Genomic DNA, 15510 nt, shown 5'->3' on the forward strand with positions numbered 1-15510 from the left:
GTCTAAAATTAGTTTCTTTGACGGTTCCCTAGGATTTTCTAAATAATTCAAATCAACAAAATAAGGAGTTTTATTTCCTCTTTGCCTGTCTTTATACCTTTAATATACTTCTTTTGTTCTATGTTTATCATTAAATGCATTTCTAGAATTACATAAAATAGCAGCGAGAATGAGTATCCTCCTATGTTTATTGGGAAGTTTCCATTTTTTTTCCTATATGGTGTAAAGTGTTGGCCTAAATGTAATTTTTGCCAAACTACTTCAGTTTTCCCAGCAATTCTTATCAAACAGGGACTACTTTCCTAAATAATTTGTTTTCAACTTTCTTTAACACTGGGTTATTGAATGTCTATCTCTCATTATTCCTTGTCTTATAATCTATCCCATAATTTGGGGTATTCAGGGAAGACTGCCATCTCTGTAAAATGGGTATACCCCACCCCCCAACATTGTAAGGATCAAGTCTTAGCACAGTGCTTGGAACATAATAAGTGCTCTATAAATGTTAACTATTATAGAAAGTACCTCAGAGGGTAACTAATTCTATTCATAAGATTTTTCTCTACAATATATCGAAGTATTCATTCACCTTTTGTTTGAAGAACCCTAGGAAGAAAACTACCTTGTCAGATAGCATTTGACTTGTATAAAGCTCTGATAAGGAAAGTTCTTCTCAGAATGGGCTGAAATTTGTCCACTACCATTTTATCCACTGTTCATAGATTTGTAATGTGGGAATAAAGGGAACAAGTTGAATTCGCCTTCCACATGCCAGCCCTTCAAATACCTGAAGACAGTTATATTATGTATGTTCTTTCTCCAGGCTAAATATCCCCTGGTTCTCTCATCTCCAAACTGTATTAACATTGTAGATGACTTTTCTATTTCCAATCTATTTTTCTGCTAAGTTACCAAAAATTTTATTTCCTTCAATTATGAATTAAAAAAAAAAACATTATTCTAAAAAGGGATCCATAGGTTTCAACAGCCTACCAAAAGGATCTGCAACACAAAACAAAACAAAAGGTTAAAGATGCTGTTAACCTGAATGTTCTAGGAAAATCTTAAAAGACTGTGGAAGGCAGCAAGCCTGCAATGGTAGAGGTAATCACAGGTCCACATCCTATCTCCTATTCCTGTGGCAATTTCAATACCACTAGGTAGGAAAAGGTGGGTTAATCTACCCTGCATATATGAGAATCACTAAGGTGGGCAAGTTCCTAATAAATTATAGTCCTTTGGCAAATAAATTCCCTGAGCTGACAATTAAGTCTAATGTTCAAAATTAGTGTAAAACTGACCATTATCCTATGCAATAACTAAATGTTTTAGTCCTCAGACTGATTCATGTCCCTGTGTTTTTGTGACATTCATACCTTCATGTGCTTCTTAAAGAAGCAAGCAGTATGTCCCTCCTCTTCACTTAAACATTTCAGCAATGACCACTTTCAGAAAATGCGAGGAATTAAGAGTTACTAGAAGTATCAAATACCCCTGGTGTCAAATGAAAGAAACAGTTCAGAAAGTCATTAACTTTTCTCTAAATTTTGGTAGAATACAGTTCATAGGTCAAAGCTGTGGTTTGTTTTTTTTTTAAAACTCTTGCTTTCCATCTTAGAATCAATACTATGTATTGGTTCAAAAGCAGAAGTGTGGTAAGACCCAGGCAACGGGTACTAAGTGACTTGCCCAGGATTATAAAGCTAGGAAATATCTGAGGCCACATTTGAACCTGGCCCCACCCATCTCTAGGCCTGGCTCTCTATCTGCTGAGCCACCTGCTGCCTCCAGTCTATTGACTTTTGATAAACAAAAAGATATTTTGGTTTGGGGATAGCAGCTTATTAGTAGCAAAAACAATAACAACTGACAAACACTTTAATTCTTTATTTAATTCTTTCATAACAAGTCACTACATACACACAGCTTTCAGTTATTTAAAATCATACAACTTTATAAATAAAATCAAAGCATCTTGGCAATGTCAAAGTTACATAAAGGTTATTCGATGGTACAAGACATTTTCGTGGTAGCAGCATATTAAAGATCTTAGTGGGGAAAACAATCTGAATTAGCCAAGTCAAAACAAGAGGCAAAATTATCAATCTTCCAGAAGAAAATAATTTTAATTAAAGAAAAAGTGTACAAAACTGACCCCTGGTTTAAGTTTCTACTGCTCTTTTAAGACATGTTCTAAAGTAGTGCCACGTGGCAGTCTTTCCTAACCAATTCCATTTATCGGGTTTCTTAAGCCTCCATTTCTAATTTTCGAATCATCCTTCACTGTAATTTCTTGTTGGTACATACTGCTTCCTAAGTATATTTCCTAATAAGAACCAAGACTAAATTAAGTTGCTAGAAAAATGGGGCCTCCCCTTCTTCAAAGCCACCATTACAGCTTTGCTAAGAATGTGGAATTTCCCTTAATATGCTATATGGCACAGAGGTAAATTAGAAAATTCAAAAGAATTAAGCTACCTGAACTTTTATGGAGCTCATGAGCTTCAAAATACATATGCTATATTCATTACAAAGTTTTCATATAACGTTAATAGAAATCCTATGCCCTAAGATTTCCTTAAATTTAACTTAGTATTAGAAGCTATAGTCTATTATTCCTATCATTCAACTATGTCTTCCCCCCAACCCCATGACCTACACTTGGTTTGATTTTGCCTTTTGGAAAAGGGCAGAAATACAAAAAGGCATCATAGTAAATATTTAAATGTAACTATGTTTTAATTGCAAAGTTTTCCATGTGGTCCTCTTTACTAAAAAGCAACCACTGAGAGACATGGGTGGTTCAACACAATTTATTGCTCTCCTGATGGCCTGAAATACTCATCTTTCTAAAAAAGCATTATTCAGTGAGTATAAGGAATTCATCCATTCCAGACTGAATTCTCTTTTGTTTTGGTAAAAATCCTCCTCCTCTTTCTTCACTGACCCCTAAAAAAAGTTGCTACAATAAGCTAACCTTTAAATTCACACAGTTGAAAATCTTAATTAGCACCCACACAAAATTAGAATCAATGAACTAAATGCTGACATGGTAAACAAAAACAGTGCAACTTTGTTTATTAATAAGGGGAGAAATCTTTTGAACAAATGTTACTGTTTAACTTGCTAAAACTGTTGTGTAATAGGGGATGGAGAACAGTCCTTTGAGTCAGGAGGACCTGAGTTTAATTCTCTCCTGATATATATTGACTGTGTGACCTTGGATGTGTCATTAAACTTTTTAATTGCTCCCAAGCAATGCTTTAAGACTATAAATTATAGATTCTCATCAGTAAAAGGCAAGCAATTCCTTACATTGACAAAATCAAAAGTCTGGAGGAAAAAAAAAACCCTGACAATGAAAAGACCACCAAATTCTGTTTCACAATCAAGAGTTCTACATACTTTGTAAACTGGATGTTTAAAAATTATTGCCAGAGTACTATTTGCAGCAATTAAACAGGTAATTTAGCATATCTTATCTCATCTCTTTAAATTAACTTTAATTCCCAAACTTATTCAAAACCTTAGTCAGGATCTTATAGCTTATTCAAATGAATATTTGTTTCACTTATATTTATAGATATTAAAAGACACAACAGCCTATAAATAAAATGAAACTTTCAAGTCTACTAATATTCAAATCCCTCCCAGCACCCCACCCCCAAAAGATCTTTTCACTTGGCTTTAAAAAAGAATAAAGATTTTAATAATCTATTCTTTTCAGAGCAGTTGCCTCAGCTGTCTGCACAGAAAGAATAAACTTGAATACTGTATTGTAAAAAGGTACAAGAACAATCACATTATAGTAGTGTATTAAGAAACACTTTGAATGCTAGGTCACAGCATGCTCCTAATAGCTACTGAAATGGAATGTTAATACAATAAGAGAATGTTGTTACTGAAGTACAATACATATAGGTAGAAGAAAAGAGCTGATTATTGGTAGCTTGATACATACATTTATTGGTCTTAATGAGGATCTTGGAGGGAACATGTAAACTTTGTTTTACAAGTTTTAAAGTGCTGCAAATAATTACCAGGTGTGATTCTGAATACATGAAAACTGCTCATGAAGGCCACATGATTAGTTATAAAAAATTCTCATGTCAACTTGTATCTTCCCCATTATAATTAATTAGAAGGATTTTTTAAAAAAGTTTAGTGCAGCCATGCAATAAATCTAAGGAAAAGTTTGAAATAAACATGCTAGCCAGGTCAACTTGTCAAATACCCATGTACCAGGCTCTATGAAACATGGAGGACAGTTAGCACAGTGAGGTATACATGGACATATTCAAGGCATACAAAGTGAGACAGCTTGGTGTAGTGGAAAGAATTTGGAATTAAGATTTGGGTTTGAATCCAGTATCTATCACTTGCTACCTGTGTGACCTTGTATAAAATCCTTTTACACTCATTTGTAAAATGAGGGAATTGGACTAAATGATCTCTAAGGTTCCCTTTGAACACTAAATTCTATGATCCTTTGAGAGGGAAAAAATGCCACTTGCTTTCTGGAAAAGGGCAGGGTGGCTTTCTTTTGCTGGGGTTTGGGCCCCCAAGAGATAAAGAGCTACACAACTATACTGACTCTCACCACAGCGGTCAAGCTAAAATCACTAAAAAGAAAATTCTAAATCAAGGCAGCATTCAATTGAGATTTCAATACTATCCTTCCAATGACTCCTGTTTTTCATTGAGGAAGAAAAGTCAGGTCAAGAGCTAAGGCTGGAAATCAGGTCCTCAAGGAATCAACTAATATCCTAATAGGGTTTATTACTAATGATGTTATTATTAGTGATATCTGTAGATAATCCATCACAAAATTGTGATAATGAAAGGTTGATTAGCCATCTAGGGAGCACTACAGCTAATCACTGGATTTAAAAGCATGGATTCAAAAGCAAGGCAAATGAGAGTAGTTATTCACAACTACCTTCTAATGTCAAAGGCCTTCTGATTTTAGTATCTGGAAAATGAATGAATAGGACTTTCCCATTAAGTTCAAGTGCAAACATATCAGGACAAGGTTTCCTCTGAAATAGCTAAATCAGAAGATTTTCAAGATTTTATAACACTCAAGTTTATTCAGACTAAGCAGTTAATTTAGTCAAGTATTATACTCACAAAATCTTAAATTTAGAATACCATATAAGCTTGATTTTAGAACAAAAAGTTAGAATTTAAATTAATATTAATAGAAGTGGAATGAAGTAGGAATAGTACTTCATCATACATTTTCTAGGTATATGGTGCCACTAAAGTCACAACTGTATTAACTTTTGGCAAATGTTAAACAATGAAAACCCTAACAATTATGAGTATCAGTTCCCAAATAATATGGGATAGCCTAACAGAAGATTTAAAAGTTAAAACAAAGTTCCCTGAATAAATATTTGACACTTGGTATGAAAAAAGTAATTAACTTAAAATGTAAACAAAACCACTTGAATTTAATTTCTGTGCAATATCAGCAAAGAGTTTTGCTTTCCATTTAAAAAAAATAATTTACTGTTTGTATAGTACAGCATCAAAATTCAGAGTGACAGGAATTTATACAAAGGCAAAGGATCACCCTATGTAGTCTAAATCTAAAAGATCTTGAGACAAATTGATTAAGCCTGACATCTGATATCACCAGAAAGTAAAAGTAAGTTTTCTGATAGAAAAGGATGCACAATTGTATAAGAAACTTCAATCTAAAGAATGAATGCTGATGATACACTTCTAAATTCCTTGGTTATAACAACATTTATTTCTCTAATCAAGTTTCTTAGCAAACTAAAATGAGATTGAGAAATAATCAACAACAACACAGGCCAAAAGACAAATAGATGTGGACTTTATACCATTTTCAGTTGAATGGCCCATGACTTACAAACATGGCAAACTCACAAGTGCTGTTTTTGTTGTTAAGGCTCAGTAAAATGGAAAAATAAACACTATTAAGACTTTTCCTAATCTTAAGAGCAACTTATACCTTGAAAAGAGCTATATAAACAAAAGATACTCAATTTTTAATGAATTAGAGCCCATTTTCTTAATTATTCCTGAAATAAAGGTAACTTTTCTTAAAATTTCCACCAAAATGTAACCACTGTTGGGGCAGGGTGCCTAACAAGGTCTTTCACATATTAGATGCTTAATAACTGTTTGCTGAATAGTTCACAATGCTTTAAACGCTCATCCTAAGAATGAAAAAAAAATATTTCTCTAATTCAAAAGATCAACCAAATAATGGGCTCAAGGTGACATTTAAGTGCTTTCAGTTAAAATATGCAATTTGCTTGCCAGACCCTTAACTATACCCAAACAGATCAAGATTAATAGGACAAGAACTTCAAAAACAATAAACCTCATGAGGTTGTACAATGTGTTATATTCATTTTGATTGAACATCCCTGATCATAAAGTAGGATTATGAAAGAGGTAGTAGACAAGTTTATTTAGGAGACCTTATATCAGTTTCTAAGAGGGTGCCTAGTTGATTTAGTCCAACAAGCAATAGGGTACACATCTAAGGTAGAGAACAAGGAAAATTCTGAGATAGCTTAGTAAAACAAGGATTTGTTATTGTTTCTATATTTTAGAGACACAATAGCTTACTTTCTTCCTCCAAAATAACCTAGTCAACATTACTCTAAGTACCTCAAAAATGTTCAAAGGGCAAAATGAGAAAAAAAAAGATGGAAATTTAAAAATGCTAGTCTAAAGAAATTGCATAAGGATATTGCTTTTCTGTGGTGCTAAGGCTAGCAACAATTCAAAATTAGTAGTCCTGTGTAACTAACACAAAAACAAATACTTAAGTAAGGAATGGTCATTACAATAAGAATCCAAACTTTACCAGGTCATTTCAGCTTAAAAAAAATTTCAATAGATAAAAGTATTAATAAAAAGCAGAAGAAATTAAACACACAGAAGATAAAAAACAAACCAAACATCTTTTGCAAAGTTTGAATACTTGAATTTTAAGGAACTTCAATTAAAAGCGTCTTGTTTTTTTAAAGCTATGCTTAATTTAAAAATCTTATCCAATAAGTTATTAGCTAATAAAAATTAAGTTAAAACAAGGATGCTGGTCTTTTAAAACTTCAGTCAGCTCCTTCACCATAGTTATGAATTTAGGCACCTTATCCCCTACATTCTACTTTTATATACTATAAATCTTAAACAGGGCACTGTCAGATTCAATTTTTGAGATAACACTCACAGGAAGTAGTTGTCATCCCTGTAGAAACTGCTTATGTAACGTACTTATACCTTGCAAAGTATTTGCAAATATGAAAAGTCTACCAACTTTCAGCATAAAATCAGGCTGACCACCCTGCAGTCATTTAGGGAATTGCTCCTTAACTGGAGTCATAATTTAGAAAGGAGTATTGTTTTCAAACTCAGTGTTATTCAAAGGTTTAAGTTGCTCTAGACACTGTTGTGTGTATATGCAGTGGTGTCACATGAAGCCTTCCACATTACCCCCAAATGTGCCAGTTGTATTCTTCTATTAGCTAATGCTGCTCAGTGCTAGCTTATATGAAAAACTCTCTTCAGGCTAGGTTCAGGGCACAAATGCAAGTGAGAAGCACCACTCACTGTCACACCTGGCAGGAAGAGAGCATGTATCACCACTGTAGACACAGATCTGTAAACTTGCACACTAATTTTAATCTTAACAAGGAATCCTAGTGTCTTCATTGTCTTAAGTATAAAGGGTGTTTCAAGCATTATGTCCTTTTGTCTTTTAGGTTTACAGAGAGCTTATTGGAAAACCCAGAGCCTTCTGGATGACTGAGGTAGTAGACAATGCTTCCTCCTGCATAGATCACACCTCTCCAAAGTTGGTATGGCCAGTCTCCTTGGCATGTTCCCTTGCTTCTGCTTGTCCGGTTAACCCCTTTTGGCACACCATGCATCTCAAGGTGAACCGGTTTACATCAGTAAACTGCCTCTTTCTTCTAGCTTCATCTGCCAGTTCCAATGCTTGTGCAAGAACAATGTCATCATTGGAGGAAAAGATGGTCAAGGGAGGACTGTCTGGGTCAGGGAAGTTTCGCTGAAGTGGATCATAGTGGATGCCATCATAAATTAGTAGTACCCTTTTGGTGTAACCAGCATCTTCCCCAAAACGGTCGATTCTGACTGTCTGAGTGTCCACTACACAAATTTCACATTGATAAAACTTTGACAAAATGGATATCTCAATAGCTCCTCCCCAAGTGTCATCTCTTCTAATCCAGTCACAGTATTCTTGATTTGTTTTTCCCAATAATGCCTCACAATAGAATTCTGGATCACTTGCTACTATCTCTGCTATAAGATTTCGCATCTCAGGGGCACAAGCTGGATCCAAAACTCCCCCTTCAACTACATAGTACACACTGGTGAAGAGGCAAGAGTTATCTGCTGGGACCACAGTCCTGGTAAGCACAGGCAAAACTTCCCTGAACGAAGTATGAGCACCATGTTTTGTAACTGCAGAAGATGAAGTCTTATGCTTGGTTTTGTCCTCTTCGATGATCAGGGTATCACCTGTTAAAAATAAAGCACATCCAGAACTGCAGAGGAATATTTAGATGAAATATAGCCCACTAGCCAATCTGTAAATTACAAGTAGGAATTAAAGTATAAACATTAAGTTACTGATATAACTATTTTGTAAAAAAGTAACTAGTAAGCATCCATTCCTTTCAGTATCTTTCTTAGGTTACTGTTGTTTGTTTTGTTTCAATTCATGATTTTTCTCAACTTAGTCAAGGGAATTTGGCTACACCTAATACATCATTTATGGCTCCATGTAAGAAAGGATCAAAAGCAAAAATTTTTCACACAGTCTATAACTTCATTAGTATATGAGGCAGTGGATAGAGCACTTGGCATAGAGTCAGAAGATCTAAATTCAAATCTAGCCTTAGACACCTATTGGCTCTGTGTCCCTGGGCAAGTCATTTAACCACTGTTTGCCTCAGCTTCCTTATCTGTAAAATGGGGATAACAATAGTACTCTACCTCCAAGTTGTTGAGAGGTTCAAATGAGATAATAATTGTAAACCGATTAGAGCAGGTCCTGGCACACAATACTCATATGTATGTTAGCTGTTGTCATTATTGTTACCATTATTATTAATGTGAGTTGGATGCTGATTGAAAATCCTCTAAAATTTAAAAGATAATCTAAAAGAATTGTTGTAAGCAAAAAAAAATTGTCCATCTCAAGCCAATGTAGTGAGAAGTCTCTCTGAACTTGGCTTAGCCTGGTCCTCACAACCCATCCCCAACCCCCCAAAAAACAGCCAGACCAGCTGTCCCTGAGCAAATATTCAAAATCTTTCCAGCTTGGCATACCTTTTAGGAACTCAGGGTCACCTCCAAATGAGGCATCAGAGAAGAATTAGAAAGCCTCCTAGGTCCCTTCGAACATAGAATCAGGTATTTTACAACTTACTTAAAATAAAGAGAACAGAATCAGAGAAGCAAAAAGAATTCTTACTTAGGACCACTAGGGGGTGCACTGAAAGCAAGATATTGACTAGGCTGTTCTGTTTACAGAGTTTTTGACACAACAACAGTAAGGTGCTAATTAGAGAAGTTGCTCTTCAGGTTTCATTTGTCAACAGAAATAATTGCTATTGGTGAGGGCGGAAAAGGGCTTTTTAAAGGAGGGCTTAAAATGTCATCATGCTAAAAATAATCTTAGAATAACCTCGTACCTATAAGAAAGAATATAGAAATTACTTAAACCCGGAACATTTGGCAGATAAAAGCATAACCTCCCCCCACTAACCCTCTCCTTCCCCTTTCCCATCTCCCCGTTTCTTTACTGGGGGTGGGAGGAGAGAGAACTTTGGGACCTGGTCCACGAAAAGATGCTCCGAAGAAGAAAAGGGAGCAGCAAGAAGTTCCTACACTGGTAAAATTCTGGGGAAGGAGAGAGAATGAATGAACGGCGACACTGGCGGCCCCCAACGTTCGGGTGGGCAGATTGGAGGAGGAGGTCAGTTCTGTCCCAGTGTCCTTGGGCCACCTGGCTGAGCCCTCAGTTTCCCCACCTATCAAATGGGGCATAAGCATCCGAGGCCCTGCCTCCCTAGCCAGTACTCTAAGAGGCAGTCAGGACTCCTCCTGGCTCTTCCCCGAGCCCGGGGTCTGCTCCTGGGGGTCCCGTGCCCCAGCCCGCCCGCAGGAGCACTCCCTCCAGGGCCCTGACATGAGCCCAAGCCCTCTCCTCCTCTTCTCGGAGGATCCCCCCGAGGTCCAGAGCCCTTACCCGACTGGATAGGCAGGTCTCCTAGCACGGTCTCCCCGTTGCTAAGGTCCAGGCACTCCGGGGGGAAGCCGACAAGGATCCGCTGCCCGCCGGGGGCGATCCCGGTGAGGGCGGCTATTTGGCCCTCGAGCTCCCGCACGCGGGACCGGCTCGAAAGGCCCTGCAGGACGTGGGTGCCGTTCTTGGCCTTGCAGCGGAGCCGCCACATCGCGTCCACCCTCCCGCCGGACACCTCCCGGGGCCTGCCTGGGACACTGCCGGACGGAGGGAGACGCCGCCGCCGGGGCAACCGGCCGGCGGATGGAAACCAAAATGGTCGCCCCCTCGCTGGGATAAACATCGCGAGAAGTCGCCACGCCCCCTTTCCCCGCCCTCCAGAGGGGCATGTGCTCGCGAGATTTCCACCGGCTCTGATCAGAACCCTCTTGGGAGATCGGATATTCTTAAAGGAGCCACACCCTTTTTTCCTCCCACTCTCGCGCTGCCGATCCTTCCTCCATCCTAGGATGCACAACCGGTTGGATGGCTGTGAGAGCCAATATCGTGTCACCCGGATGTCTTCCCGCCGGAAAGGCTTGCATCCCCTCGGGGGGGAGGCCGGCGGGAGGACACGCTCCCCCAATAGATTGGAATGTCCCTTCATACTTGTTAAGAGGTCAGAACTGGACCTAACCACGTCTGACACTTAACTAGGCAAGAACGAAAAGAATCTGCCGACCGAGAACAAAGGAATGGAGGGAGGAAGGGCCTTAGGGCTTCGTCAGAAGCTGGTGGCTTCTCCAAACACTGACTCACCCTCTTTCCGTGGACCAAAGGTTTCTTTACACCCCAATGTAGAGTAAACAGCACGAGGTAACTTGCCACATCTAAAGGAAACGCGTGGGATGTCTGGCCCTTGAAGCCCAAATGTAACCTGTAAAGAACAAAAGTACACGTTTCGGGAAGCGATGCTAACAGTTTTCATACCGGGTACTTCAGCATTTAAAAAGAGATTTACACACTTATAATAATAACACTGTAACATTTATATAAATACAGCATATGTATCCACACCCACGTACATGTATAATATTTACTATGTGCCAAGCACCGAGGGCTTTACAATTATCTAATTTAATTCTCATGACCCTGAGAGGTAGAGGCTATTACTCCCCTATGGGGAAACTGAGGCAGGCAGAGGGCTTTGTGTGTGTGTGTGTGTGTGTGTGTGACTTACCTAATGTCACATAGCTAGTGTTTGAGACCAGATTTGAACACAGATCTTACTGACTTGAGTCTGTTGTTCTACACACTGCACCACCAAATGCTTGGGTATTACCTTGGACTAGGCAATATGTAAAATAATAATAATAATAAATATATCATATGATATACATATAATAAAATATTAGTATAAATCTATTATTCTGTGTATATATTACACAATAATATATAATTCTTCCTGACTCCATACCCAGCACTGTCATATCACATATCTAGCTGCTTAATAATAATGATGATAACAATATTCTAATGTTATTAATTGATATTATAATGTAATAATCTCATATATAGTATTATATATTGTATAGCAATACCTATATATTATATAAATTGTATAAGTATATAAAATAAAGAACATATGCATATGGAACATTTTCAATATACTTATTTAAATGTCATAAGCATATAAATACTTACCAATATAATCACATCTATTATACATTCGATATATTAATCAATAATATGTCAATTATTGTCATATGTGTTTTATGATTTACATATTGTACCTTACATATAACACATTCATATTGTGTATTATATATAAAATATATAGGATATATTATATTTATAGATGGTAATATAAATACTACATGTTATATTACATAATGTATATGGTTAGTAATGTGTCATTATTATTAAGGCAGAGAGATGGCATAGTTGGGTAGTATCTGGAGTGAAAAAGATCTGAGTTCAAATTCAGCCTCAGACACAAGCTGTATAACACTGGGCAAATCATATAATTTCTGTCTGTTTCATTTTTTCATCTGCAAAACGGGGTTAAAAATAGCACCCAACTCCCAGGGTTATGGCGGGGATAGAATGAGTTTACATAGGTAAAAAAGCTTTACAAACCTTTAAATCCTATGCAAATACTAGTTATTATTATTGTTGGTATTGATCTCATTTCACATGACAATAAAGTAACTTGGCTATAGTCATAGCTACTAAGTATCAGAGACAAAATTTGAAACCTGGTCAAGGAGTCTTCAAGTTCAATGTATTATTTACTATTAATTATGTACTTTTCATTTTGATCAAAACAACAAGCATTTTTAAGACTATATATTAGATTCAAGGTTACACAGAACCAACAGTTAAACAATTCTTTTACTCAATGACTTTATATGGGGGGGGGGTTGAGACAACATATTCTCAGAGAAATAGAAAGTTAACATGATAAATACATAATAATTGGGTGGGAGACATCAGCTGCTGGGATAATGAGGAGTCATTAGGATATACCACTTCATCTGTGCTTGGCAGGAAAATGACACAAAAAGGGATTACAAGGGGATGAAAGAGCAGAGAGAGTGAGTTCCAGGCATGGGACAGACTACAAAGGCACAAAGACAAAAGATCTATAAAGAATAGCAGGTGGTTAACAAAGGGGTCTCCCCTTTGACTCTGGTGTGAGGGATTGCCAAGCCCTTTTTAGGGCTACTCAACCTACCTGCCACCCAGCTCTCACCTGTGGCTTCAAGAAACTATAGCATGCTTGGACAGCCACACCCCAGTAAAACTGTCTAGGCATATAGGATAAACCAGATTAAGGATAACCATGAGGCATCAAACTGGTCAGTGATTTAGGAAGGTGCCTACCCTAGGCATGTGAAGATTTCCCTGGTGGAATAGGTGGAGGCAATTTGTTCCAATGGGCCATGAAGGTGCCAGAAGGTGGTGCTATGGAGCACTTAAGAACTAGAAGCACCAAAGATTCCAAGTTCATTCACTGAGTCCAAGGCTATCATCAGTTGTCTTGACTTTTATTTTGCCACTGGACTTGGATGACTGTGGAAGAGACACTGAAGCTGATGACTTTGTGCAACTCTGCCTCACTTAAAACCAGTTTATTCCAGAGTCAAAAGACATCACTAGTGATGTCATTTTGGTCTTCTTAGAGTGAAAAGGACTGTCACTAGGATGCCAAAGTCCAGTGCTTCCTGTAGCTCCTACATGCGACCTTTAATTCAAAAAGGCATTCATAAACTGTCTACTAGATGCAAGGATTATACTTTAAGGATATGAAAAATGAAAAATTACATAGTCCCAGTCCTCAATGACTTAAGACAGGGGTCCACAAACTATAGCCCAGCCCATGGGCCACATGCAGTCCTCTGAGGCCATTTATTCAGCCCCCACTGCACTTCAGGAAGGGGCATCTCTTTCATTAGTGGTCAGTGAGAGGAGCACTGTATGCGGCAGCACCCCAAAGTGTGGCATCACTCACATATAGTACTACTTCCAGTGATATAATCCTTTGAGTGGAGCCTTGTTCTGAGAGTAACTGAATGAGAATGAGCCCCACCCCTCCCTGCAAAGGATTATGTGGCTGCACAAAGAAAGATGTCAGCATGGTGAGCAGTGATCTGGGGGAGGGGATTCTGCACTGTGTATACTGCTGCCCAGTATAGTGGTAGTCATGATGGGCCTGTGCAAGGTGTGACAGGCCCATCACAGCCAGTGCTGCAGCCTTCACTATCCTAGACAGCAGTATACAGATTTGTACATAGGTTTGTTTGTTTTTTTTTAATAGTCCAGCCCTCCAACAGTCTGAGGGACAGTGAATTGGCCCCCTGTGTATAAAGTTTGGGGACCCCTGACTTAAGATCTAATGAGGGAGAGGGTATACAAGAGGGACACAAATAAATCTGATATAAGGGGGAAATGTCATGAGGGTAAAAGAGATCTAGACAAAAGACTTAAAGGTGAAAAGCCCTAAATTTGACCTTGTCACATAAGAGTTCCTCCCTGAGGAGAAAGTGCAACCTCAGAGTCTCTAACTAACAATAGATCTTAAAGTAGTTTAGATGGGGGGGGGGGGAGGGAGGGTTAATCCCATCAGGTTGTTAAGTACCTCTTTTCTCCCAATGTTTTCTCCCCTTAGGCCAAAGTCCTTTATCTAGGTAGCCTAGCCCTGGCTGGATCTTTCCCTTTTGTCCATTGTGAAGCATCAGCCCCTCACTGTTATTCCTGTCTGGGACTCCTCATTTTCCTTTGTTACCATGTTCCCTAGAAAGCTATTTAAGCTTCCCACTTTAATGGCTCTTTGGAGTTATCATCTAAGGAGGTGGCACTCCCAGGAGTTTGGTGACCCGAGCAGCCAGAGGGTGAATGAAGAGTGAGAAGGGAACACCCCAAAGACATCTTAGGAAAATTAAGACCATCCCATAATCATGTGGATCTGGTCTTAACAAAGCCTATTCCCCAAACTACAGTTCAACACCAACCAACATTTTTTTGACTGAGTTCCATTGTGACCCAGGAATAAAAGAGTTAATATCAGACCACACCCTCAGAGCACATCCATTTAATTTATTTCATTGAGGAGCTAAACTGACTTGCTATTCTCGCGAGACTTTAAAGAGCCCAGTGCTTGTTAAATAGCCCTAGCTCCCAGGTTGCTCGGCAACAGGGTAGCCAATCCTCCGCCCAGCTAGGTAACCTGAGGGCATATGATCCAGCCTCTCCTCATCCCCTCCTCCTCCTTGGTGCTGTCGTCATCATTTCCAGCAAGAGTCCGGCCCCCTGAGACTCTGCGGGCTCAGATTGGTCTACTGTAGACTCCAGGTGAAGGCGCGCGCAGTGGGGGTGGGGTCACAGGATGGGCGGGGCCATTAGAGCAGTTGATTTGAATGTGATTTGCATGTCCGGCCCCTGCCCGTGGTGCCGTTGGGTTCCCCCGGGACTCGCTGGTCCTAGACTGGGATCACTAAGGTGAGCAGTTGCTGCGCAGCCTCTAGGATGGATGGGGCCTGGGGCCAGGCGGGATAAGGGGCGATTAGTGCACTGGGGTAAGAAAGAACCTGGAGAATGATAAATCTGGGATCCTTGGTGCCGGTGCATTGCAGACTGCGGGGAAATATTAGATGCCGGCAACCCTAGAGATACATGGAGTGGTAGAAGGAAGAGGAAGGAAGGGGAGCCTTGAAGGCCGTACGGAGACCGTGAAAGCTCGTCCAAGCCTCCTTACCTTTCCTGGC

The 15510-nt window shown here is 39.0% G+C and overlaps 2 protein-coding genes across 7 annotated transcripts in view; one reads left to right on the forward strand and one right to left on the reverse strand.

Annotated features, from left to right (window-relative positions):
• Positions 1 to 1872: 1872 nt before the first annotated feature.
• On the reverse strand, positions 1873 to 10925 carry YOD1 (YOD1 deubiquitinase). Its single transcript, XM_016430133.2, has 2 exons — positions 10268 to 10925; positions 1873 to 8532 (listed from the first exon to the last, which is right to left on the reverse strand). The coding sequence occupies exons 1-2, from the start codon at positions 10908 to 10910 to the stop codon at positions 7826 to 7828; spliced, it is 1350 nt and encodes a 449-aa protein (XP_016285619.1). The 5' UTR covers positions 10911 to 10925; the 3' UTR covers positions 1873 to 7825.
• Positions 10926 to 14875: 3950 nt separating this feature from the next.
• PFKFB2 (6-phosphofructo-2-kinase/fructose-2,6-biphosphatase 2) overlaps positions 14876 to 15510 on the forward strand; it is a 32279-nt gene continuing 31644 nt past the window's right edge. The window contains exon 1 of one of the 6 annotated variants that reach the window (XM_056815845.1): positions 14876 to 15097. The gene's annotated coding sequence lies outside the window, so the exon portion shown is untranslated. Of the gene's footprint in view, positions 15322 to 15510 lie in introns of all 6 variants that reach the window. The other 5 variants (XM_056815844.1, XM_007481297.3, XM_016430134.2 and 2 more) reach the window with 5 other exon arrangements.

Source organism: Monodelphis domestica, chromosome 2, assembly GCF_027887165.1.
Source record: "Monodelphis domestica isolate mMonDom1 chromosome 2, mMonDom1.pri, whole genome shotgun sequence".
NCBI lineage: Eukaryota > Metazoa > Chordata > Mammalia > Didelphimorphia > Didelphidae > Monodelphis > Monodelphis domestica.